Source organism: Helicoverpa armigera, chromosome 27, assembly GCF_030705265.1.
Source record: "Helicoverpa armigera isolate CAAS_96S chromosome 27, ASM3070526v1, whole genome shotgun sequence".
Classification (NCBI taxonomy): Eukaryota; Metazoa; Arthropoda; class Insecta; order Lepidoptera; family Noctuidae; genus Helicoverpa; species Helicoverpa armigera.
The window spans coordinates 3949358-3970753 of record NC_087146.1 but is presented as its reverse complement, the minus strand read 5'-3'; the positions used below and the strand labels follow the sequence as shown (position 1 = coordinate 3970753).

General features: G+C 40.6%; 3 protein-coding genes across 5 annotated transcripts; 1 reads left to right on the top strand and 2 right to left on the bottom strand.

Annotated features, from left to right (window-relative positions):
• Nucleotides 1-462: 462 nt before the first annotated feature.
• LOC110369603 (uncharacterized) lies at nucleotides 463-11867 on the bottom strand. Its single transcript, XM_064041908.1, has 6 exons — nucleotides 11655-11867; nucleotides 11067-11554; nucleotides 8727-10866; nucleotides 6645-8286; nucleotides 5253-6486; nucleotides 463-5166 (listed from the first exon to the last, which is right to left on the bottom strand). Exons 2-6 carry the CDS (start codon nucleotides 11464-11466, stop codon nucleotides 566-568), a joined length of 10017 nt encoding a protein of 3338 aa, XP_063897978.1. The 5' UTR covers nucleotides 11467-11554; nucleotides 11655-11867; the 3' UTR covers nucleotides 463-565.
• A 381-nt stretch (nucleotides 11868-12248) lies between these two features.
• LOC110384653 (uncharacterized) lies at nucleotides 12249-13925 on the top strand. The gene is made up of 2 exons (XM_021346054.3): nucleotides 12249-12376; nucleotides 12726-13925. The coding sequence occupies exon 2, from the start codon at nucleotides 12734-12736 to the stop codon at nucleotides 13826-13828; it is 1095 nt and encodes a 364-aa protein (XP_021201729.1). The 5' UTR covers nucleotides 12249-12376; nucleotides 12726-12733; the 3' UTR covers nucleotides 13829-13925.
• Nucleotides 13926-13963: 38 nt separating this feature from the next.
• On the bottom strand, nucleotides 13964-20187 carry LOC110369602 (uncharacterized). 3 transcript variants are annotated; one of them, XM_064042089.1, is made up of 8 exons: nucleotides 20096-20187; nucleotides 19014-19128; nucleotides 18580-18652; nucleotides 17911-18053; nucleotides 15852-15988; nucleotides 15035-15538; nucleotides 14430-14513; nucleotides 13964-14067 (listed from the first exon to the last, which is right to left on the bottom strand). In XM_064042089.1, the coding sequence occupies exons 1-8, from the start codon at nucleotides 20104-20106 to the stop codon at nucleotides 14028-14030; spliced, it is 1107 nt and encodes a 368-aa protein (XP_063898159.1). In that variant the 5' UTR covers nucleotides 20107-20187; the 3' UTR covers nucleotides 13964-14027. The 3 variants fall into 3 exon arrangements, with proteins under 3 accessions (XP_063898159.1, XP_063898160.1, XP_063898161.1); XM_064042090.1 differs by having other exon boundaries at nucleotides 14430-14510; XM_064042091.1 differs by having other exon boundaries at nucleotides 17926-18053.
• Nucleotides 20188-21396: the final 1209 nt, after the last annotated feature.

Here is a 21396-nt window from a genome sequence, read left to right as displayed (position 1 = left end):
GCTTATCTCATAAGTTTAAGAATGTTTAGTTAAAGGTACTTAACTACATAAGGTACTTATACGAATATGTATATATATTTTAATTTAGGAAATAAAACATTTTTTCTACACGAAGGTCTTGATCTTTCGATTTGTAGTGGTTGTGTGTACTTTTTCAATGATTGTATGGTGGATTATAATAAAAAAAATATTGTATTAGGTAATTGGAAGTTTTTTTTGTTGCTACAGTTTTGAGGTCAGGGAAGAATGTGACTTCACACTCTGTTATTCATTGTTATTACCATTTTCATTAAAAACTAGCAGTTTCGCCCGCGTCCCGGCGGAAGTTATACCCCTACCCGGATCTATAATTGCTTCGATAGTCTAACTTCCCAGCTGCTAACCCACAACAGGAGGGGTCATGTGATAATTTCCTATAAATCTTAATGAGAAGATGGACTTAATAAAACAGAATCATAAAGAAACAAATACCGTATATTTATAAAAACAAATAATAATAAAAAAAAAACCTAAACAGTCGACACAGATTTCCGTTAAAGACAAATAAAACCCTCTAGATTTGCTACTATCTATTAATAGCCATCATTACAATATTCCTTTTACACACAGTTTTATAAGTATTCGACGCCATCGCCTCATAATTCGTTTGAATTTCATTCTCTCTGTCGTACACGAATTTCGGTAATTTCGCTACCAATCTTTCTCCGTCATCCGAAACTGTCTTTTCTGTATAAATCTCTAAAACTGCTTTCTTCGTTTCGTAAGACTGTAGTATGTCCGAAGCATGAATTATTGAAAGCCCTTGCGGCTCTTGCGTCGTGTCCGTAGCAGTTTTATCTTTTAATCTATAACTATCATTAAACTTGGTGGAATTATCACTAACTAATACGATTTTATCTTCATCCGATATACTTAGCGTCGTGTTCCTGGTCATTTTTCTTGTAACACATTCTTTAACATGAACCATACGACGCGACAACGTATTCCTAGAACTAAGCTGTCTTTCGTTCACATTTACAACTCCAGAATTTGATTTGACATCTTCTTTCATGGAAATACTAGCTGTAGTGCTAGTCTTCACATTCTTGTGTGCTGACAAATCAGCATTATTCATCTTGTTTGTCAATAACTGTGACTTTTGCGTTTCGGCGTCCACGTAGTCGGGTGTCATATCACATGGGCAGTAATCCGACTCCTTTTTAAGATTGCAAGTAACTTCTTCGCTTTTCTTAGCTGGGGGCTTTGCACAGCAGCAACCTTCCCCTTCTATCCTAGAAGCTAGTTTTAATCTAGCAGCCACTGTACAACACATGCAGCCACCTTCTGGATGTTCTTCATTGTCAGATGATAATTCATCGCTGTGGTTACTGTCAGTGCAATCGCTATTTTCTATAGTCGGATAAACAACTTGTTTGTTTATTTCTTCGTCTGTTAATGCTTCATGGCTCTCTCTGTAATAATTGTTCATGCTGTCAGTATAATAATTTGGTTTTAACGCCGCATAAGCTACATCATTTGATACATCATTCGTTGGTCGGTTTGCTTCTTCGTGATCACTGCTATCTGACGTCAGAATGACTCTCAGCATATCCCGCAGCTTCCTCATTCGGGTTTTAGTTTTGGCTGTTGTTTCTTGAGCTTTCTCAAACACCTGTTTCAACATTTCCTTCTTTTCTTCTTTAGTGTGAGGTTTAACGATCACCTCTATACTCTTCTTTTTTCCTGACAATGCGTTGGGTTCATCTGTGTCTGTAGACATAAAATTATCGTATTTTGGTTCAACTTGTTTTTCCGTGTCAGTTTCTTCGGTGTCATATTTTATTTGTTTCTCAGTATCTGTTTCCTCTGTATATTCGTATTTGTGATCAGTTAATTTTTCTGTATCAGTTTCATCTAGGGTCTCTTGAATATCTTTAGTCGTACTATACTTTTGACTTGTTGATTTAGCTTCCATATCTTCGCTTTTCCCTTCAGACATGTCCGTGACACATCTACAAACGGATTGTTCCGAAGATCCCGTAGCAGGTCCCCTCCCAAGCCCTATCAACGTTTCACTCATTATTTCTTCACTGTACGTCCTGGACTTATTATCTACTGATGACGTAAGATCGATAGTAGCTCTGTGCACTGAGAAAACGTTATCATCATGCAATTCGTCACTGTAGCCAGTTGACACGCTATGGAATTTGGCAGAGATCTTTTCAGAAAAGTCTTTACTGTAATCACCGTTCTTTGAGCTTCCGGATTTCTTTTCATTTTTAGGTTTGAAGTTCTTTATCACGATACGTATATTCAGATCGTTCTTTCGGTCTGAATGGTCTGCAATTCTTTCGCCCTCGTTATTCATAACGAAAACTTCTTGGGGCATTTGTTTGATGCCTTCGCTACGCTCTATGTTGTCTTCTATTTCGTTTTCCCTGTCACCATCATTCGCTATATTGATTTCGGTGGTTTTCTCACCTTGTGTGACTTTTAATTTGAACTGAATTTCTATAAGGTTCGCAATACTAGATTCGCTTTTAATTTCTGTCATTCCTTTTAAAGAGTTGTTATCAGCCACAAAAGCTTGCACAGAGTTGTTAGTAGTTAGTCTTCGTACTTCTGAAGCCTTGAACATTTCACCTAGTAACGACGGCCGCTGAATAGTGCAATCGGCATGCTGTAGCCTGTAATCTTTTCTCTCAAATAAGGTCATTCCGTCTTCGTCTTGCACTTTTATATTCATACCTTCTCTAAGCTCAATTGTGCTAGGATTTTCTTTCTTTAATCTAATCGTTATTTTTTCTTCGGAATTGAGACTAATACAGCCGTCATCACCGGGTGTACTTTGCCAAGCTGGGCAATCTTTGGAACATGTTGGTTTTCTATAGGGCATCATTTTAAGAGACAGGCCACCTATTCTAGATCTGCATCTAGGATTTTCAGGTCCCAACGTGTGTGGTTTTTGAAGTACTGTGGGTGCTGGTGGTGGCCTGGGCTGGGGGCACTGCATTTCCGGTATAGAAGGAGGACATAGTGATCCCTGTTTATTTGGACAGCTTTTCTTGCATTCCTGTTTAGGTGAAGGTATCGTGCTACAAGACAATCTAGGCAACATTGGTGGTGATCCCGGTTTATTTGGACAGGTTTGCTGAGTGCATTCCTTTTCAGGTGAAAGTATCGTGTTGCAAGACAATCGAGGCATCATTGGGCAGTCTTTCTTACATTGCCCGTAAACTAATGTTTCTGCGGGTTCATTCTTGGTACGGAATAGAGATGTGATTGACGACTGATTAGAAATCTGATTTTTTGTAGGCCAGGGAAAATCATCGCATTGCTGATTTTCACCGGTTCGTCGTCCCGATTTAATTGAGTTGGGATTCTTATATTCGTCACGTGAACGGGATTTATTTTTAGAATGTCTCTTATTGCAAGGAGATGAATCGCATGGCAGTGGTGCCTTCTTTGGTTTTTCAGGTTCAATGGGACATGGATGAATAGGAGAATAAACGAATGGTGCTTCAGGTGACCTAGAGATGGAGCCAAACGAACATGACGTAGCTGAATAGTTTCTGCAAGGGGATGGTACACATGTGTTGCATGGCGAATGCTGACATGTATTTTGACAGTCCTTAGTTCCTTTATGTTTGCGATGACCTGAACCTTTACTTGTCTTCCTTTTGAAGAACGGAGATATCTTTTTGCCCAAACCACTTGACGTTTTTTTACAGGGTGGTGGTGGTTCGGGACATTGTGAGCTTACAGAAAAACATGACGGACGTGATGCTGGACAGGATGGGGACGCAAAAGGGGATTTATCATCAGGACCATCGCTCGGTGGTGATGAGGATAACTGCAGTGTCGTGCACGGTGGTGTGTGGGGACAGGCCGGTGGCCGCTGACAGGGTGGGGCGGACGGTGACATCGCAGGACATGGCGGGGTTTTAGTACATGGTGGGGATTTGGGCATCTTTTGGCATTTGGGACACGGTGGCGTGTTAGCTGTTGCGCATTTTGGACACGGTGGCGTGTTAGCTGTTGCGCATTTTGGACACGGTGGCGTGTTAGCTGTTGCACATTTTGGACACGGTGGCGTATGAGGACACTTTGGGCATTTCGGACATGGTGGCGTTTGGCAATATGGACACGGTGGCGTGTGGGGACACGGCGGGCATTTTGGACACGGTGGCGGGTTAGGACACGTTGGGCATTTTGGACAAGGTGGCGTGTTTGGACATGGCGGCGTGTTTGAACATATTGGGCATTTTGGAGGCGGTGGTACATGGGGACAAGTTGGGCAGTTTGGACAAGGTGGGGTGTGAGGACACGGTGGCGGTTGAGGACACGTTGGGCATTTCGGACATGGTGGCGAGTGGGGACACTTTGGACACGGTGGTACATGGGGACAAGTTGGGCATTTTGGACACGGTGGCGTGTGAGGACAAGTTGGGCATTTCTGACACGGCGGCGTGGGGGGACACGGTGGAGGAGGACATGGCGGAGTTTGAGGACATGGCGGAGTTTGAGGACGTGGTGGGCATTTGGGACACGGCGGCGTGCCGGGACATGGTTGGGCTTTTGGACACGGTGGGGTGTGAGGACACTTAGGAGGAGCAGGATCCGGGGGCGGGGTACAAGGCGGGGGAGGGTAACACGGTGGAGGTTGAGGACACGGCGGGGCGTGGGGACATGGTAGTGAGTAGTCACATGGTGGCGCGAAGGGACACCGCGGAGCGTGGGGACAGGGTGCGGTGTGGGAATGAAGTGGGGCATGAGGACAAGGTATGGGGTTGGCAGCAGTTGGTGGCGGCTGCGAACACACCGACGGAGTGCAAGGACATGGTTGAACGTAGGGACATGGAGTGGGTGAGACAGGACACTTCGGCGTTGAAGGAGGGCACGAGTCGAGACAGATTTGTGGACATGATGGGGGTGATCGGGGCAGTTTTTGGGAGACAGGCGGAGTGGGTGGGCATGGCGGCGGTGGTTTTTTATCGCGCGGAGGCGACGGACATGGTGGAGGAGAACCAGGACAGGGTGGCTTCTTTTTGCACGGAGGATCGTGGGGACATGATGGCTTCTTACACGGAGGAGGGCTCGGGGACAAGTGGGGGCTTCTTACACGGAGGAGGACTCGGGGGACAAGTGGGGGCTTCACGGAGGAGGACTTGGGGGACAACTGGGAGGCTTTTCACATGGAGGAGGAGGAGTTGGACATTTTGGTGGTTTTTTGCACGGAGGAGGAGTTGGGGGACATTTTGAAGGTTTTTTACATGGAGGAGGAGGTGTTGGACATTTTGGTGGTTTTTTGCACGGAGGGGGTGTTGGGGGTTTTTTGCACGGAGGGAGTTGGGGTTTTGCACGGAGGGGAGTTGGGGGTTTCTTGCATGGAGGTGGAGTTGGGGGACATTTTGAAGGTTTTTTGCATGGGGGAGGAGTTGGGCAACTTGGAGGTTTTTTACATGAAGGAGGAGGAGTTGAACAACATGGAGGTTTCTTACATGACGGAGGAGGTGACGAACTCGCAGGTTTTTTACATAGCGGACGAGCTGATGGACAGCTTGGTTTTTTCTTACACGGTGGAGGCGTTGACGGCTGGCAGGAATGCTTCTTACACTGGGTAGGCGTTGAAGGGCGGCTTGTCTTCTTCAGACACGACAGGGGTGACGTACATGAATAACAAGGGGAAGGCTGGTTGTAGCCGACAGGCGGGGATTGTGGATAACCTCCTCTTGTTTTACATGGAGGGTTCGGTGGACATGATGGTTGCGGTGAATTCTGATATCTAGGGGGAGATTGTCGACGTTGTGGAGGTGGTGATGGACGCGGTAACGGAGTCCTCCTACGATTTGGAGGAGTCGGGGGCCGGGACGGTGGCAGCGAGGGACAAGATGGTGCCGTTGAGGGATAAGACGGCGGCGATGAGGAACGAGGTGGCTGTCTCTTGTGAGGTTTTGGGGGATATGGAGGACTCTTCTTATATGTTGGAGGCGAAGAAGGAGAAGCAGGGCAAGACACTGTCGACGGACAAGATGGCGGTGTTGAGGGATAAGACTGTTGCGGTTTCTTGCAAGGTTTTTGAGCATATTGGGGAGGTTCCTCATATGTTGGAGGAGAAAAAGGACAAGACATCGTCGAAGTACAAGACGGTGGCGTTAGGGGACAAGACGGTGGCGATTGTGGATAAGGTTGTGGTCGTTTGCAAGGCTTTGGGGGACAATACTGTTGCCTTGGGGGACTAGGCGGTGGCGATTCTTGGTAAGGTTGTGATTCTTCGCAAGGCTTTGGGGGGCAATACGGTTGCCTTGGGGGACTAGGCGGTGGTGATTGGCGATAAGGTTGTGATTGTTTGCAAGGCTTTGGGGGACAATACGGTTGCCTTGGGGGACTAGGCGGCGGCGGTGGGGCATAAGGTTGTGATTGTTTGCAAGGCTTTGGGGGACAATACGGTTGCCTTGGGGGACTAGGCGGTGCCGGTGGGACATAAGGTTGTGATTGTTTGCAAGGCTTTGGGGGACAATACGGTTGCCTTGGGGGACTAGGCGGTGGCGGTGGGCGATAAGGTTGTGATTGTTTGCAAGGCTTTGGGGACAATACGGTTGCCTTGGGGATCAGGCGGTGGCGGTGGGACATAAGGTTGTGATTGTTTGCAAGGCTTTGGGGACAATACGGTTGCCTTGGGGATCAGGCGGTGGCGGTGGGACATAAGGTTGTGATTCTTTGCAAGGCTTTGGGGGACAATACGGTTGCCTTGGGGGACTAGGCGGTGGCGGTGGTTCATAAGGTTGTGATTCTTTGCAAGGCTTTGGGGGACAATACGGTTGTCTTGGGGGACTAGGCGGTGGCTTTGGGGGACCTAGTTGGGGTTGTTGCCTACAAGGTTGAGGGGCTGGAGGGCATGGTGGGGACATCGTAAAACAAGGTGGAGGTGGCTTTGGGGGACAAGTTGTCGGTTTCCTGCAATATTTTGGGGGAGATTGGTGAGATCTGTTAAAAGGAGGAGTCGTTGGGCACGAAGAGACTTTAATGCAAAGCGGAGGGGTGGGTGGACACGACGGTGGGCGAGATGGAGGACACGACGGTGGGCGAGATGGAGGACAGGATGGTGGTCGAGATGCAGGACAGGATGGTGGACGAGATGTAGGACAGGACGGTGGGCGAGATGCAGGACAGGACGGTGGGCAAGATGCAGGACATGACGATAGGCGAGATCCAAGACACGGCGGTGAGCCAGGACACGGCGGTGAGCTGTCTCCAGGACATGGTGGTGGAAGAGATGTAGGGCACGATTTTTTGCTAGGACACGGTGGTGGGCGGGATGCAGGACACGACGGTGGGCCAGCGGCAGGACACGGTGGTGTATCATCACAGGGTACGGTCGAATTTGCGCATGGAGGATTGTCCATCATCTCACAATCATCTCTGCACGGTTGTCGCGGTATCTCGCAAGGAGGGTCTAGATTCACTTTCGCATGCTTGGGACAAGGAGCCGTACCGCTTTTGAACGCTAGAATGCCTTCTGGCATCTCTGCAAGCTGCTTTGCTAACAATTCATTCATCGCATCACAGTCAGGGAGGGAAACATGCTTCTTGCATGACTTTGGTCTCGGTTTAGGCTCAGTTACCTTACAACAAGGCTTCATCAGCTTCGGGCATTCACTTAAAGTGTTCTGAGCACTTTTGCTCTCATTACTTGGCGTTGAGTACGGTAGACAGATTTCTGGACAAGGTCCAGTCCATTTGGATTTATTGCTGTTAGCATATATCTTCCTCCTTTTAAAAACTTCGACTGAGTCTTTGGGCAATACTGTTCGGATGATGTCTCTTCTACACGGTGGTAACGACTCCTCTTTTTTATTATTTTGTACGTCTCGACTTGTAACCTTTTTACTATTGTGTACGTTTTGACTAGTGACCTTTTTATTATTATTATTAGCAGATTTTTTTAACAATTTTCCGAACCATGAAAATTTATCAGGGGGCTTATCATCTCCCTCGTGATTGTGGCATTGGCTACAAGACGAAGCTCCACAAGATGAAATGATGGTAGATGTTTGAAAGTCGTCATAAATGTTAGGACAAGATTTAGTTCCTACGCCTTGGTTATTGAAGCTCGTCTTTGAGCTTTCTGAGCAGCACCTCAAATGGGAGTCACTGACACACCACGAGTACAAATCCAAGCCCAGAGGAGTCCAGTTACGGTAATACTCTTGTAGGTAACTCTCGGCAAACTCGCATTTCTTCTGTTGTGGTTTGAGAACGTTATGTTCTGAATCTTCGTCGGTATAGTCATCTGCGATTTTCAAGCTGAAAAACAAATATTCATATGAATAAAAAAAACGGTTGTCTGTAAAGTCGGTTTACTGACGATAGTCGAACGTGACAACGTCATAAGAAATTGATCGTCAGATGTCGAAAGCAGAGGCCGATCGTGCCTCTTTGTCTCTCGTTGCGTGCACTCGCTTGCACTTCAAGCCTTAAGCGGAATGCCTCAGAGCGAGGTAACGCCGCATGAGTCATGTTTTTTCGTGCGTGCAGCCGGCTCCATCGATTTATAAGACGTTGTCACGTCAAAAACATCATTATTGAACACAGAAACACGTGATTTATTCTTTATTCTGATCTACTAGCTCTGGAAAACAGTAACAAGTTGCATGCGAATTATGCTCTAGCTAGGATAACACGAAACGATTCGATTCAGCCGGTTTAGCATAACTAAATAAATTATGAATAAAATATTCTCTTACATTGGCTTGCGTATTTCTCTCATTTCCCTCTGCGTGATGATTCCTACACCAATCACGTCGCATCTCTTCGGTATATACACATTGCTGCCTTGTATCACCACATCTCTGCTTACCGGCGGCTTTTCAGGATCCAAAATCTTCAAAGCACCATCTTTACTTCCTTGCACGCTAACGGTTACTTTTATATTATTTTGTACATAATCTCCTGTGTCGAAAGAACGAGCTTTCTGCTTTTTCAAGTCACTTGCAGTTTCATATTCAACAATTTTATACACTTCCTCATCGCTAGATTGGTTAGTAGGATGTCTGTTATGTTCATCACTACTAGAATCGACAAAGAAACCTTTAGGAATATCAATCCTTAAATAATCAGAACTTTCCGCCCTATTAAGTTTTCTAAAATTTTTCGAATGTAAAACCACTTCTATTTTATGGGAAAATGCTTTAGATTTGTCGATGAACCATTTTTGATCTGAAATTCTAACTTCCATATTATCGTTTCTATCTTCGTTTGATTTACACTTCGATTTGCCTAAAATAAGCTTTGGCTTATCAGTTACAGTTTTTGGTATCATCCAAGCTTCAATGTTTTGTTGGACAAAGTTTACATGTTGTTTTGTATAAGACTTGTATGATGGCTCAGCGTTCACTTGGCTTTTTGATCTAAAAACGACTCCAGTGTCTTTGTAAACATTATCCATCAATTCAAAGACCGTACTACTGCTTCGGCGGTAGGTTTTGTTATTCCAACGTACTTTGACACTATTCCGTGACTCAATATTACTCGAAAGGAATTTCTTAAGCCATGCTCTTCTCGCCATTTCCTCGTAAGCTTCAGGTGCGGGTGCTGGTTCCTCTACTTTTTCTGGTTTATCCGCAGCGTCCTCTCGAACAAGATTGTTGCCAGCTATCTTAATCACCAAGCCTTCTCTTACCTCACAACGACCAGTAGTAAGGCCTTTCTTCGTTTTTTGAGACTTGTCTTTATTTTTCTTTTTAAAGAAGAAGAACTTTCGGCCCTCTTTCTTCTCTGCCGCATTTTTTTTAGGGGCATCTGCTTTCATGTCTCCTTTAGATTCTTGAATCTTCTTTGTTGTTCCTGTGGGTTTCTTTGGGGTGTTAAAAGATGGTATGGGAGTGCATGGTCTCTTGTAATGCTCTTCTTCCAAGTTGAATTTTTTGCCCCATATTTTGAACATGCCTTTCACACCTTGGCATTCGCTGTCATCGTCATCCGGTCTTAATGACCACTGATCACTACCTCTCTCCTTTTTGGGGCCAGTAACTGATCTTCTATAATGTGAAGTCCTGGGATGGAAGACAGGTTTTTCTCGACTACATGATGGAGATACTGGGGTATACGTTCTCGTATTTGAATACGATCTTCCTTCTAGAGATGGTGGATCTGAATTTATTGACACATCCTTATGGCTCGCTGCACTATTTTGGCTAGGCACTTTATTCACAATAATAGAATTCTTCTTAGAATCTTCCTTCTTCGTCAAACCTCGCCTCAGAGCTTCGAATCTTTGTCTTAATGTGGTTGAAGCGCTTTTAAAATCTGGAACGGGTCCCTCAGCAGTTGGTTTAGTATCTCTAGACTTAGATTTGGCTGCAAATATTCTCCTGTATTCTCTCTCGAGCTTGTTCTCCATAGGGTCCTCAGTATCTACGGAGAAACGGCTCAGTTTATCATCACTTGGATTTTCAAGGTCATGTACATGTTGTTCTAAAGAATCTGAAGAATATACTTGATTTGGGGGCAATTCGTTCCTTTCCATAGGTTTGTATGAATCCACTTTTTTATTTTGCATGTCCTCTGGTTCTTCCTGAAAAATTATGGATTGTAATATATCTTCAATGTTGTTTTCAGGTTTTGTTTCAGTATCCTTTTCTATAGTTTCTTCGACTTGTGTTGTTGTGTTTGTTAGACTTTTAACGACAGTGTTGCTTCCTATTTCAATGTTCCTGTTGAATCTCGAATGTCTGGGGCTAGTGGCTCCCGATATAGTCTGCACTATAGGGGACAACTTCTCGCTCAAGACACTATTAGTCTTAAAGTCTATAAAACCGCCCACACACTTTGACGATGTTCTTTTACTTTCATAATAACAATTTTGACTGCGTTGTCTATTTCTTCCTAGAAATCAAAACATAGATATCAGATTTTACCGAAACTCGAGCATTTAAAATGTAAAAGCGTAATTTTAACATGATAGGATTCATAAGCGTTTTAGGTCCTTGGTACCACTTTATCTCTGTTTTCATGAGTTATCTGTTAATATGCAAAGGCACGTTTATCCACAACATTAGGCAATAGAACTTTATGAGAACACTTACGTAACAAAAACGAACAAAGGTCAGAACTGCCAACACCAATGTCGTCAGTTTCAGGCAAATAGATTTTCTTAACTTTCTTTCTTTGTAGCGCCTTCACGCTGCCCACCCCTATCTCAGTATAACTCTTAGAACCTTGGTAAGCGTACGTTTGATTTGGCAATCCAAAGTATCGGACTTCTTGTCTCTTTTTAAGTATACCAAGGTTTTTACATGTGCATATCACGTTATCCCGCTTAGAATTATATTGGCAACCCACTTCATGAGTTTTCTGTTCACATCTTGTAGACACGGGCGAAAAATCCCTGTCTTTTGCGTTGTTGTTGGCGCAAAATCTATATTCTCTATTTAATTCAAGTTTTATATCACGTTTAGTCACATAAATAGCTTTACTCTCTTTCATTTCTTCTTATTTATCATCATTTGTTTTGTCGTCTTGCATTTTTTACTTTTGATTCTTTTTTGGCTTATTTTGTAGCTTGGGATTTTATCTGAAAGAAGTGTTTTTGGGATTATAGAAGTTGGCTAATCTGACAAATGATTCATTCGAAAGCTTACGTTAATGTATCAAAATCAAGTAAACATACGCACATTTTGAACTATATCCTTTTGAACACAAGTAATTTTTTTAACACTTTTTATTTATTGCACCTTTTAAATTGGTTTGAAATAAAACTGTGAATTTAGTTTTTTTGCTAAGATTTTTTCGAATCTGTCAGTTATTTTACTGACAGAAGCCTTATTGTTTTCAACTTGACTGTTTTTGAAGCATCAGATAGTTTGAAAAAGAAGAACCAATCCATAGATGATAGATTACAACTTTGCAAGAAGCTTTGACTCCCCTAAATTATTTGATTAAATTAAACACTTCTCTAATCTTTTGATAGTAGATAAACAGCAAACCGAACCCCGGTGTCCAACTATTCTTCAATGATAATTAATTCGATGACTTATGAGATTCTAAGAATAGTTTCCCTCAAAGTTGGGGTTGCCACAGCCAAGGGCGATGGCTTAACGAAATGGTCAGGTCTGAAATGCCACCAACTATGTGACTCCAGAGAGACCACATTGAACTGGATTAATGGGGTCAAAACCTAGTCAAAGCAGATTATTTTGCCATAGAACCTTTTTAATAGGTTATAGACAACATGAAAATATTCTTCTGTCAAATTCAAATGCATTTTTGACGTTAACCCAAATACAATTTTATTTCATGCGTTTTGTAAAACATTTTCTTTTGAACTTTCTTTATGGATTTATATTGAACCCCTGATGAAAATATGAAAAGGGATACTTTCATTCTGATTGTCAGAGTAAGATTTATTAGTTTAAGTTATCTCTAGTGTTGTCATCATCTTCATATCAGCCTATTGCCGTTCACCACTGAACTTAGGCCTTCAGTGAGCGCCAACTATCCCTGGTCTGATGGTCTTATCAGAATTAATTATTCCAAACCTAACCTAACCTGACCTTTATTTGTATATCATCATGAAATTAGAGTCCCTATTTTCAGAAAATTGTATTACATTAGGTATAACTTTTAACAGAAAAGTACACCGCTTAATCAGCTCGATGGTATTACTTTAGCTGAAGTAACAGATACAAAACATTTTGTATAGACTCCTCTTAATGAAAAGTTACAAGCCAATATTTAAATTTCAGAGCTTCATATGAGATCAGAAGCCAGCCGGAAAATCATTTGCATACATATTACTACTTACAGACCACGTTACGAAGAAATGGATGAGAAAGTTAAAAATTGTTTTAAAGGCCACAACAAGTACGTTTGCTCCATATGCCTAAACAAAGGCGGAGAAAAAAATGGCGAATGCTGTAAGAAAGCACCTAAAAACTGTCCCATTTGTCAAAAGAACCGAGAATGTACAACTAGAGATTGTTCCGCTGGTAAAAAAGATAAACCTACTGCTACTGAAAAAGCAGGTATTTTAAAAGATCCAAATGTTAAAACTGTTCAGACTTCTGATACAAATGTCTCTCAAGGTCTGACCCTTTTGAACGAAGTTCTAACAGTATTTCAAAATAAGAAAGTTGATGGTACCAAAGAAAAGGTGAAGCCTGGTCGTTTTAAGGACGCAGCTGTGTCTACGGATGACAAAACCGATGAAAGAAGTGTAAAAGAACGAGATAGGCCGCGGTTAACCGTCAGTACTTTCCAATACTCTATCGATGAAAACAAAAAGTATGCCTACGAAAATGGACATTGTGTAATAGTGAATTGTTGCCAACCAGACTTCGTTCGAAAGCAGAACTCCATCGATTTGATCAAGCATAAGTCAAGTTCGATACCTCAAATGAAATTAGAAGAATTGAAATACTCTTTGAAAGAAAAGACCAAATCTAAAGATGCGATTGAAGAAGTAAATAGATTGTTTGCAACAGTGAAAAGGCCTGGTAAAATGTCAGAAAATTCCAACAGACCAATGGTCAGAAATGGTCCAAGAGTGTTACCAGTCGTCAATAGTAATTACCACGATGTGGTTAAGAAAAAGAATTTTGGCGTTGAATGTAACGTGCACAGTTGCAAATGTTGCCATACCTGCATGTCTAGTGGAGATGCTTTCCCTAAAAATGAGTGTTGCCATGATGAGAATGAGAAATGTGAAAAGTGCGTTTATATGCTGTGTTGCCATTATGAAAGTGTACGTAAAAGGCAGAAGCAGAATGGAGTACTAATTTGTGAACATTGCAGAGATATGCACGAGGGCCACTTTTTTCAACATAACTACGTAGACGACAGTACGTAAATTTCTCCACGAAACTATGGACATTACAGTCGGTAGATTTTTTATATACTCTATCTTTTTACAGTTTATTTTTTAATAAATATAGTATGTTTTTATACTTCGTGTTTTTGCTTTTCTTTGCAATAAAAGAGTAAATACAATTAATGAATCGTTTATTATTAAAGTAACTTAAAATTGTTCACAAATTATTATAAGTAAATTAGAAGTAAAAACTCTCCGATGTAAACTTCTTGTCGCTTCTGAAACAGTTCAAGAAATTCAACTTTAGTGGCCGATTTGTATAATCTATCTATCTTTCGATTGCGATTAGTGATCTTGACATTTTATGTAGAGCTTTTCTAATGGCACATTAAGGGATACATTATAGAAATCTAATGTCATAATAATAGCGTAGCAGTTACCGACAAACTCATTGACGAAACTTGAGAAAGGGAACGACTAAAGAATCCATGGGTGGATTGTGTGAAAGAAGATGTGGCTAAAAAGAATGTGTCTTGTGAGATGATGTCAAATCAAGGAGTATAGAACTGTCCACATATAAAATCGAGACAATAGGCATGAGAAGGGATGATGATACAAGCTCTGAATCTGGTATACACACCTATTATTATCGCCATACTTGCTTCTGCCTCTCTCCATCTGTTCGCTGTGAGCTCGCTCCCACACTCGAGACGTATTTCTACTGCTTGATAAAAATATTTACAATCAGACCCATGTATTAGCCTAATTAGACCTATCTACGTTAAACTGTAGGTCCCAGCTGTCATTGAACATCCTTGGGTAGTCAGAAGCCAGTAAGTCTGACACCAGTTTAACCAAGAGGTATCAGGTTGCCCTGGTAACTGGGTTGAGGAGGTCAGATAGGCAGTCGCTTCTTGTAAAGCACTGGTACTCAGCTGAATCCGGTTAGACTGGAAGCCAACCCCAACATTGTTGGGAAAAAGGCTCGGAGGATGAGACCTATCTACAATAATATAATGTTAATGTTTCTTTGTATGCTGAAGAAGGCTCACTATTGTCGAGTAACATAGGCTACATTTTGACTAGATTCGGAAAGAAGTACCTCCAGGACGCGGGGATAAATAGTAACTCATAGGAGTACCTACCGTCTCCTTCTAGTAGTTAGTAGATTATATGTGCTACCTACCGTTATTTATCAGATAGATCAAGATATTTTATACACAAAAGAAAATGAAAAAAACTTACTCTCCCAAACAGAGATCAAAAAACGGTTGCTCCAAGTTCAAATGCTCGCGAACCGAGTGCTTTGAATCGAACTCCTTTGTCAAAACTTTCTTCAAAGTATTAGAAGAATCCACGAACTTACACATACATTCGTTAAGAGTCTGCATTTTGACTAAAAACTCATCCTTGTCACATTTTTCTATAGGATACTTTATTAATTTCTCTAACTCCTTCGTTATCATACGGCAATTGTCTTTCAAATCGGGTATATCCGTCCATTGGATGTCAGTGTTCGTTGAAGCATGTTTCAAAATCTTAATCTTTGGCGTAACAGTTTCTATAACAAACTCCCCTTCTTCGATTATTTCGTCTGGGGGCTTATAATAAGGTTGTCTGATGCCATAGATCGAAGTATTTGGATTGTCTTCTGAAAGACCATCTTTGGTTTTTGCCATGACTAGTTTGAGTAAGTTCTCGAGACCTATCTTGTGGTCGTTTAAAAGATGCCTGTCTAAAACTGTTATTCTGAAAAAAAATGTGTGAGTTAGAACCCCATTTTGCAGTACTAAAAACTAAATTGAAAAAAGACAAGATATAGGTACCAAAGTATTATGCCATGGACATACAAAATGTATTTTTTCTCAATTTTATATGTATCATGACTTACATACATACATAGCAAAAATATAAAGGAAATGGCAAAGGGCGTTTTGGGGGCTGTCTTCTGTAAATATTTTGCAGCATAGTATGAATAACAATTTTTAGTTATGCCTCCTGTTTTATCCGTTCTAGGACTAAAGCTGCAAAAACGGATGTACCTAACAGTAATCTTTCTTACCTGTCAGCATCAAAAGAACATAAATGACATCCAAATGTTTCCTTCACTTCTCTGATGGCTGTTATACCGGTTGAATGGGACACTGAGGGTTCGGCCTTAAGACCTTTGGAGGTACACTCACTCGCTATAGAAGTGTCCTAAAAATAAAGAAGATAAAACTTAACATGTTCGTTCATGTCTAGAGGTTACAAGAGATGATTAATGATAGAGTTGAGCTGTGTTAAGAGCGCTATTACAAAATCGAATCGCTCAGGTTTAGGTAAATTAGACGATAGCCGGCAGCACTTGCGCGCGTGTGCGTCTAGTGAAATACGCAACGCACATCTGCGGACCGCCACGCGGCACAAACAAACTTGAGACTTTGCCACTTTTATTTTAGAAATAGTTTATTGGTTTTATAGTTTATGAAATATTATTTGTACCGATGAATTTTATAACCTAGAATAGCTCGATTGAGTTACAATAAACAAATAATCGTTTACAATTTTTAAATTATTTAATCGACAACCAAACTTTTCACCATGTTTATCAATTAGGTATAAGTAATTGATTTATAAAAAAACTAAAATCTATAATTCGTCTTCCATGTATTGTATCTTCATTTTCCTGCAACAATAAAAACTAGGAATGTAAATAGTTTATTAAAACAAATATGTCTGTTGCGAGTGACAAAAAATACTTACCATTATTTGTACTGGTATCCGATTGAGTCTGATAATCTGAATTAAATATGCTTTCATTATCCTGCAAGAATCAAAGATATCCAATAATATTATTATGCAACAGCGAAACTAACGACGATGACATTTACGTACATATTTCTATATAACCAACATCAAAAAAAGAGAACCCAATCTATAACATTTTCGCATTAGAATATCATGGGTTAATACTTGTGTATATTACATTTCAATCAGATCATTATAACTAATAAATAAAATAAAAACTGACTAGTACCAAAACGAGTTCGTTGCGCAGGTTGCGCTATATTTTTCGAGCTCCGGCGAGTTTGCGCGGCGCAACAGCGAGCGATACGTCCTCCCTCGATAAGCGCTTGGCGCTGACTAAAGTTCAACACCGCGCGTCACAAGATTTATATTGATTTTTGCATTGCAAACAAAAATTATTTTAAAATATTGTTTTACTTTTAAATAGACCAATTTTTTTTTCAAGCTTTATAACAATACCACCTTAATTATTAAATATGTTTTATTTGAATTTGGATTATACTTTCATAGATAAAAAATATAGTTTTGTACGGAAAATTGTCAGTAACTCTCAGTTTTATAGAATTATTTTTGGTGTATTACTGTATGAATTGTAATAAATTGGTGAAAGCAAGCACAAGTACAAGATATAGTTGTATCTTGAACATTTTTATAAATGGTTAAATTGCTATATCCTCGTAGTACTGAAGCATCAAAAGATTCCCAAAAGCAACATTTTATGAAACATCCTTTGCAGAGACAAAGATTTTACTGATGTACGTGGACAAATTAAAATATTTATTGAAAACAGCCCCAAGATAAATGATCAAACTTTCTTAATCTTATTTATGTTTTTTTTTTTGTGACTATATCCAAAGCATAATGACGCATCAAAACTCGTATAAAACTCGAAAATTTGTGATAGCCCTCTTAATCACATTGAGTCGGTCTATTAATATTAAGTTTACGAAAGACTGACAAACTGTTGTCGTGAAAAGATCTTCTTCTTTTTCTTATTGAGTCTATTTTAACCCGATTTCTTAGCTAAGTAAGCTGGGTTGGACATGAGCATGAACGCATATGTCTGTAGAAGTGTAGAGAAATGGGACGAGCAAAGAAACTAGGGATGGGTGGTGTGAACGACTATGTGGCTAAATAATAATGTTATAACAAACGAAAAGACAATATCTAATATCCTAGGGCCGAAATAACTGAGCAACTCCAGACTCCACCAAAACAGAGACAATAGAATTTCGTTATTGTCTGATGATTGCTTAAAATATTTTCCACGCCGCTTTGGTGGCGATTTCAAGTTATATCAAACTCACTACTCATTATATATGTTCTCTTACCATGTTCATACTCACAATACCACTGCCCTCGTTCAAGTTCGTATCAAAGTTCTCCTCAGGGTGAGAGAACAGCGTCCTACTGCGACATATGCGCGCGCGCAGCTTGTCTAGCAGCCGCGTCGCTGATGATGTTCGACCTATCACTGTGGAGGATAGTTTTAACACAATGTAAGCAGAAGTAATGGTTTAAGTATGTGAGTACCTACAGGATTACAGTAAATGCAAAAGTTTTATCAATATATTTATGTAACATAATTAAATTTGTTATAACGATTGCAGTAGGTACATATCACTTTTTATTTAAAGGCACCTATTTAGAGTAACATAAGTAGGCCAGGATCTATAGGCTATAAGTAAGCAATTGCTTGGGGCATCACGGACTATGGCATCAGACGAAGGGTTGCGCTCACACGTTGAGTGCCTTTTCAAATGATATATGTAAATAGGTTATGTTTCGTACATACATAATTCCCATCGGTCTATGAGAGTGAAGGTATATTGAGTGCACCTGTGTCTGCACAAATGCTTGTGCACTATTACATAATGATATAATATGCAATAATGCTTGTGCACTATTATAATATATGCTGCTCAGCTAGCTGATCTTCTTATATGAGAATAACCACCGTGGCTGATAATATAATCGGCTAGGACACCATTACCACTTACACTTAGTTCCTTTATTCTTGTTGGAGTAAGTGGAGCCCAGTGTAGAACCTCTGGGTACTGTGTTACATTTCTCCTGAAAGTAAAATATATTATACAGTACCTATATAATAGATAATGTACAGTTCGCGCCAATTTACTTCACATTTCTGAACATAGCTAGTCAACACACCAAAGAGCCCCTTACGATCCAAGCCTGTTGGCAGCTGAGGGACTTTTCGCGCGAGTTGCCGCTGCCTTGGTGCACAAAGAGTTGCAGAAGGAACATGGTGGGTCAGTAAGAATCGAGGGGATATTTTATGGTGTACCAGCATAAAAATGGTTTGGTAGGCGTTTTTTTGGTACTGCTGTAGTTCTATTCAGCTATGTGGCTTGAGTAATAAACTAAACTTAAAAAAGTAAACTTAGCAGAAAGTTATTATAAAAATGCCACTAACCATGACCAGCGTAGCCGCCTTGTTGATATCAGAACTGTCCTTCGTTTCATGATGCAGTTGCCGGTGCATCATCAGAGCACTCTCGAACTGCGCCGTGAAAGTGCATTGCGAGCAGCTGTAAATAATATATAATTATAAATAGATATAATAAAAAAAAATATGGTATAGTCTGTTTTTTAATCTCGTAGACTAAATTGACACTTGCAAAATGTCAAACTTTCTAATAATTTTGCTAGCTCTGTGGTGCAGTGTTGTACTTACGACACCGGTTCGTTGAATCGTAACCGGTACGTAATAGACGCACTAATAGACGCGATAACGCATGGCTTTGCTTGGTCAGATATCCCTGGCAGTTTGTAGCACGTCGTACAGCCATGTGTACGTACGTGAATTTTAAATATAAAACTTTGAATGAATATTAAATTCGTCTATTATAGATAAAAAGTTACGATTCAACGAACCGGTGTCGTAAGTACAACACTGCACCACAGAGCTAGCAAAATTATTAGAAAGTTTGACATTTTGCAAGTGTCAATTTAGTCTACGAGATTAAAAAACAGACTATAGGTATATATAATGAAATGACTCTATCGAACAATCCTTCAGTAATATAACTAATATCATCACACATGATGCACATAAATGTTGACAGTACCGGAAATCGAACCCTGGACTATCAGTTCGGTAGTAATACATACCGTTTACTTTATAAGATCAGCTCCTCATAAAATTATAATAGTCTGATTTGCATGAATGATACTAAAAAGGCTTGCTTGATCATATTTTGGGCAGGCGCTATTTTACGCTCAATGTGTCTTTTTGAAAGAAGCGAGTTACAGGTAGTCAGAAGTCAGTAGGTAAGTCTGACAGCCAGTGTTACCTAAGGGCGTAGAGTTGCCTGGTTAACTGGGTTAAGGCGGTCAGGTAGGCAGTCGCTCCTTGTAAAACACTGGTACTCAGCTTCGACCAGTTAGACTGCAAGCCGACCCCAACATAGTTGGGAAAAGGCTCGGCAAATGAGGAATATACCTATTAAGTAACTAAGTGAGTTTGCACTCAACTGAAATTGTTATAAAACTTACCAATGCGTCATTTCTATAAATTAAATAGTTAAAAATTATTTTTGTAAACCTTCAAAATAACGTTTTCACTATGACAGAAATACTGAAGAAAGTGACCAGAGAGTATATAATCACTACTGAAAGTGACATTTAGTAAATCCATAATAGACAGCAAGATGTGTGAGAATAAACAATTGTTATTCTATGACGACCTCGTTGGCGCAATGGTCACCATACTGCCGACCTGATGGTCCCAGGTTCGATTCCCGGTACAGTCTACATTTGTGTGATGAGCATGCTTGTTGGCTGTGGTCTGGGTGTTCTAATATGTATTTATAAGTATACTAGCGACTCGCCCCAGCTTTGTACGGGATAACAGTATTTCTCTACTATTTAATGCATGTTATTATACATTTAAACTTTCGTCTTTAATTACTCTATCTAAATCTATGAAAGCGGTTGCGTAGTTTTAAATATTTAAGAGTACAAAGGGACATAGGGATATAGGGACAGAAAATGCGACTTTGTTTTATACTATGTATGTACTGATATAGGTATGTAAATTATATGTAATTTATCAGTTGTATTAGCTAGCAAACACAACACATGCGGGTGAAACCTCGTGCGACACGCGTAGCCTGAGCAAGAATTACCCTATTTATAGCCTATACAAAATTAATAAGTACTCATAATTATTTAATCCAAATCGTTTCAGAAGTTTTTGACATCAACAGGCTGATGCTTTAAATTATCGTATCAAGAATTCGAGTCTCCTTTCTTTGTGGTTCACCATGACATTTTACCTTCCGCGTGTTAAGAATGTGCTTACAACAATATAGTGCCATATTGAGCAACTGTTGGGTCTGTATCTAAATTATAACGAGGCCCCTTAAACCTCAAAAAGGAAATTAAGTAACTCTCTGATGAAAAGAAGTCAATTAGCGAAACATAAGTAGCATATTTCAATCCTATAGTTAGAACCAGCTGCTTGCCAGCGGTTTCACCCGCATCCCGGGATAACCACTGCCTGTACCGGGATAAAATATAGCCTATGTAACTTGGGAAGAGGGTAGCTTTCCAATATTGAAAAAAAAATTTAAATCTGCTCAGTGGTTTACGGTATCTCACCTGGATTAAAGGCCTTCATATGCCTACAGTCCTTTTTGATAAATAGGCTACCCTACATACTCTGAAATAGACCAGTAACTCCTCGTCAATGGTTCTGAGATTAGCGCTTTCAAACAAACAAACTTTTCAGCCTTATATTATTAGTGTTGATTTAAGTTCGAGTAAACCTGGACTCTAAAGTCTGAAATCACCAA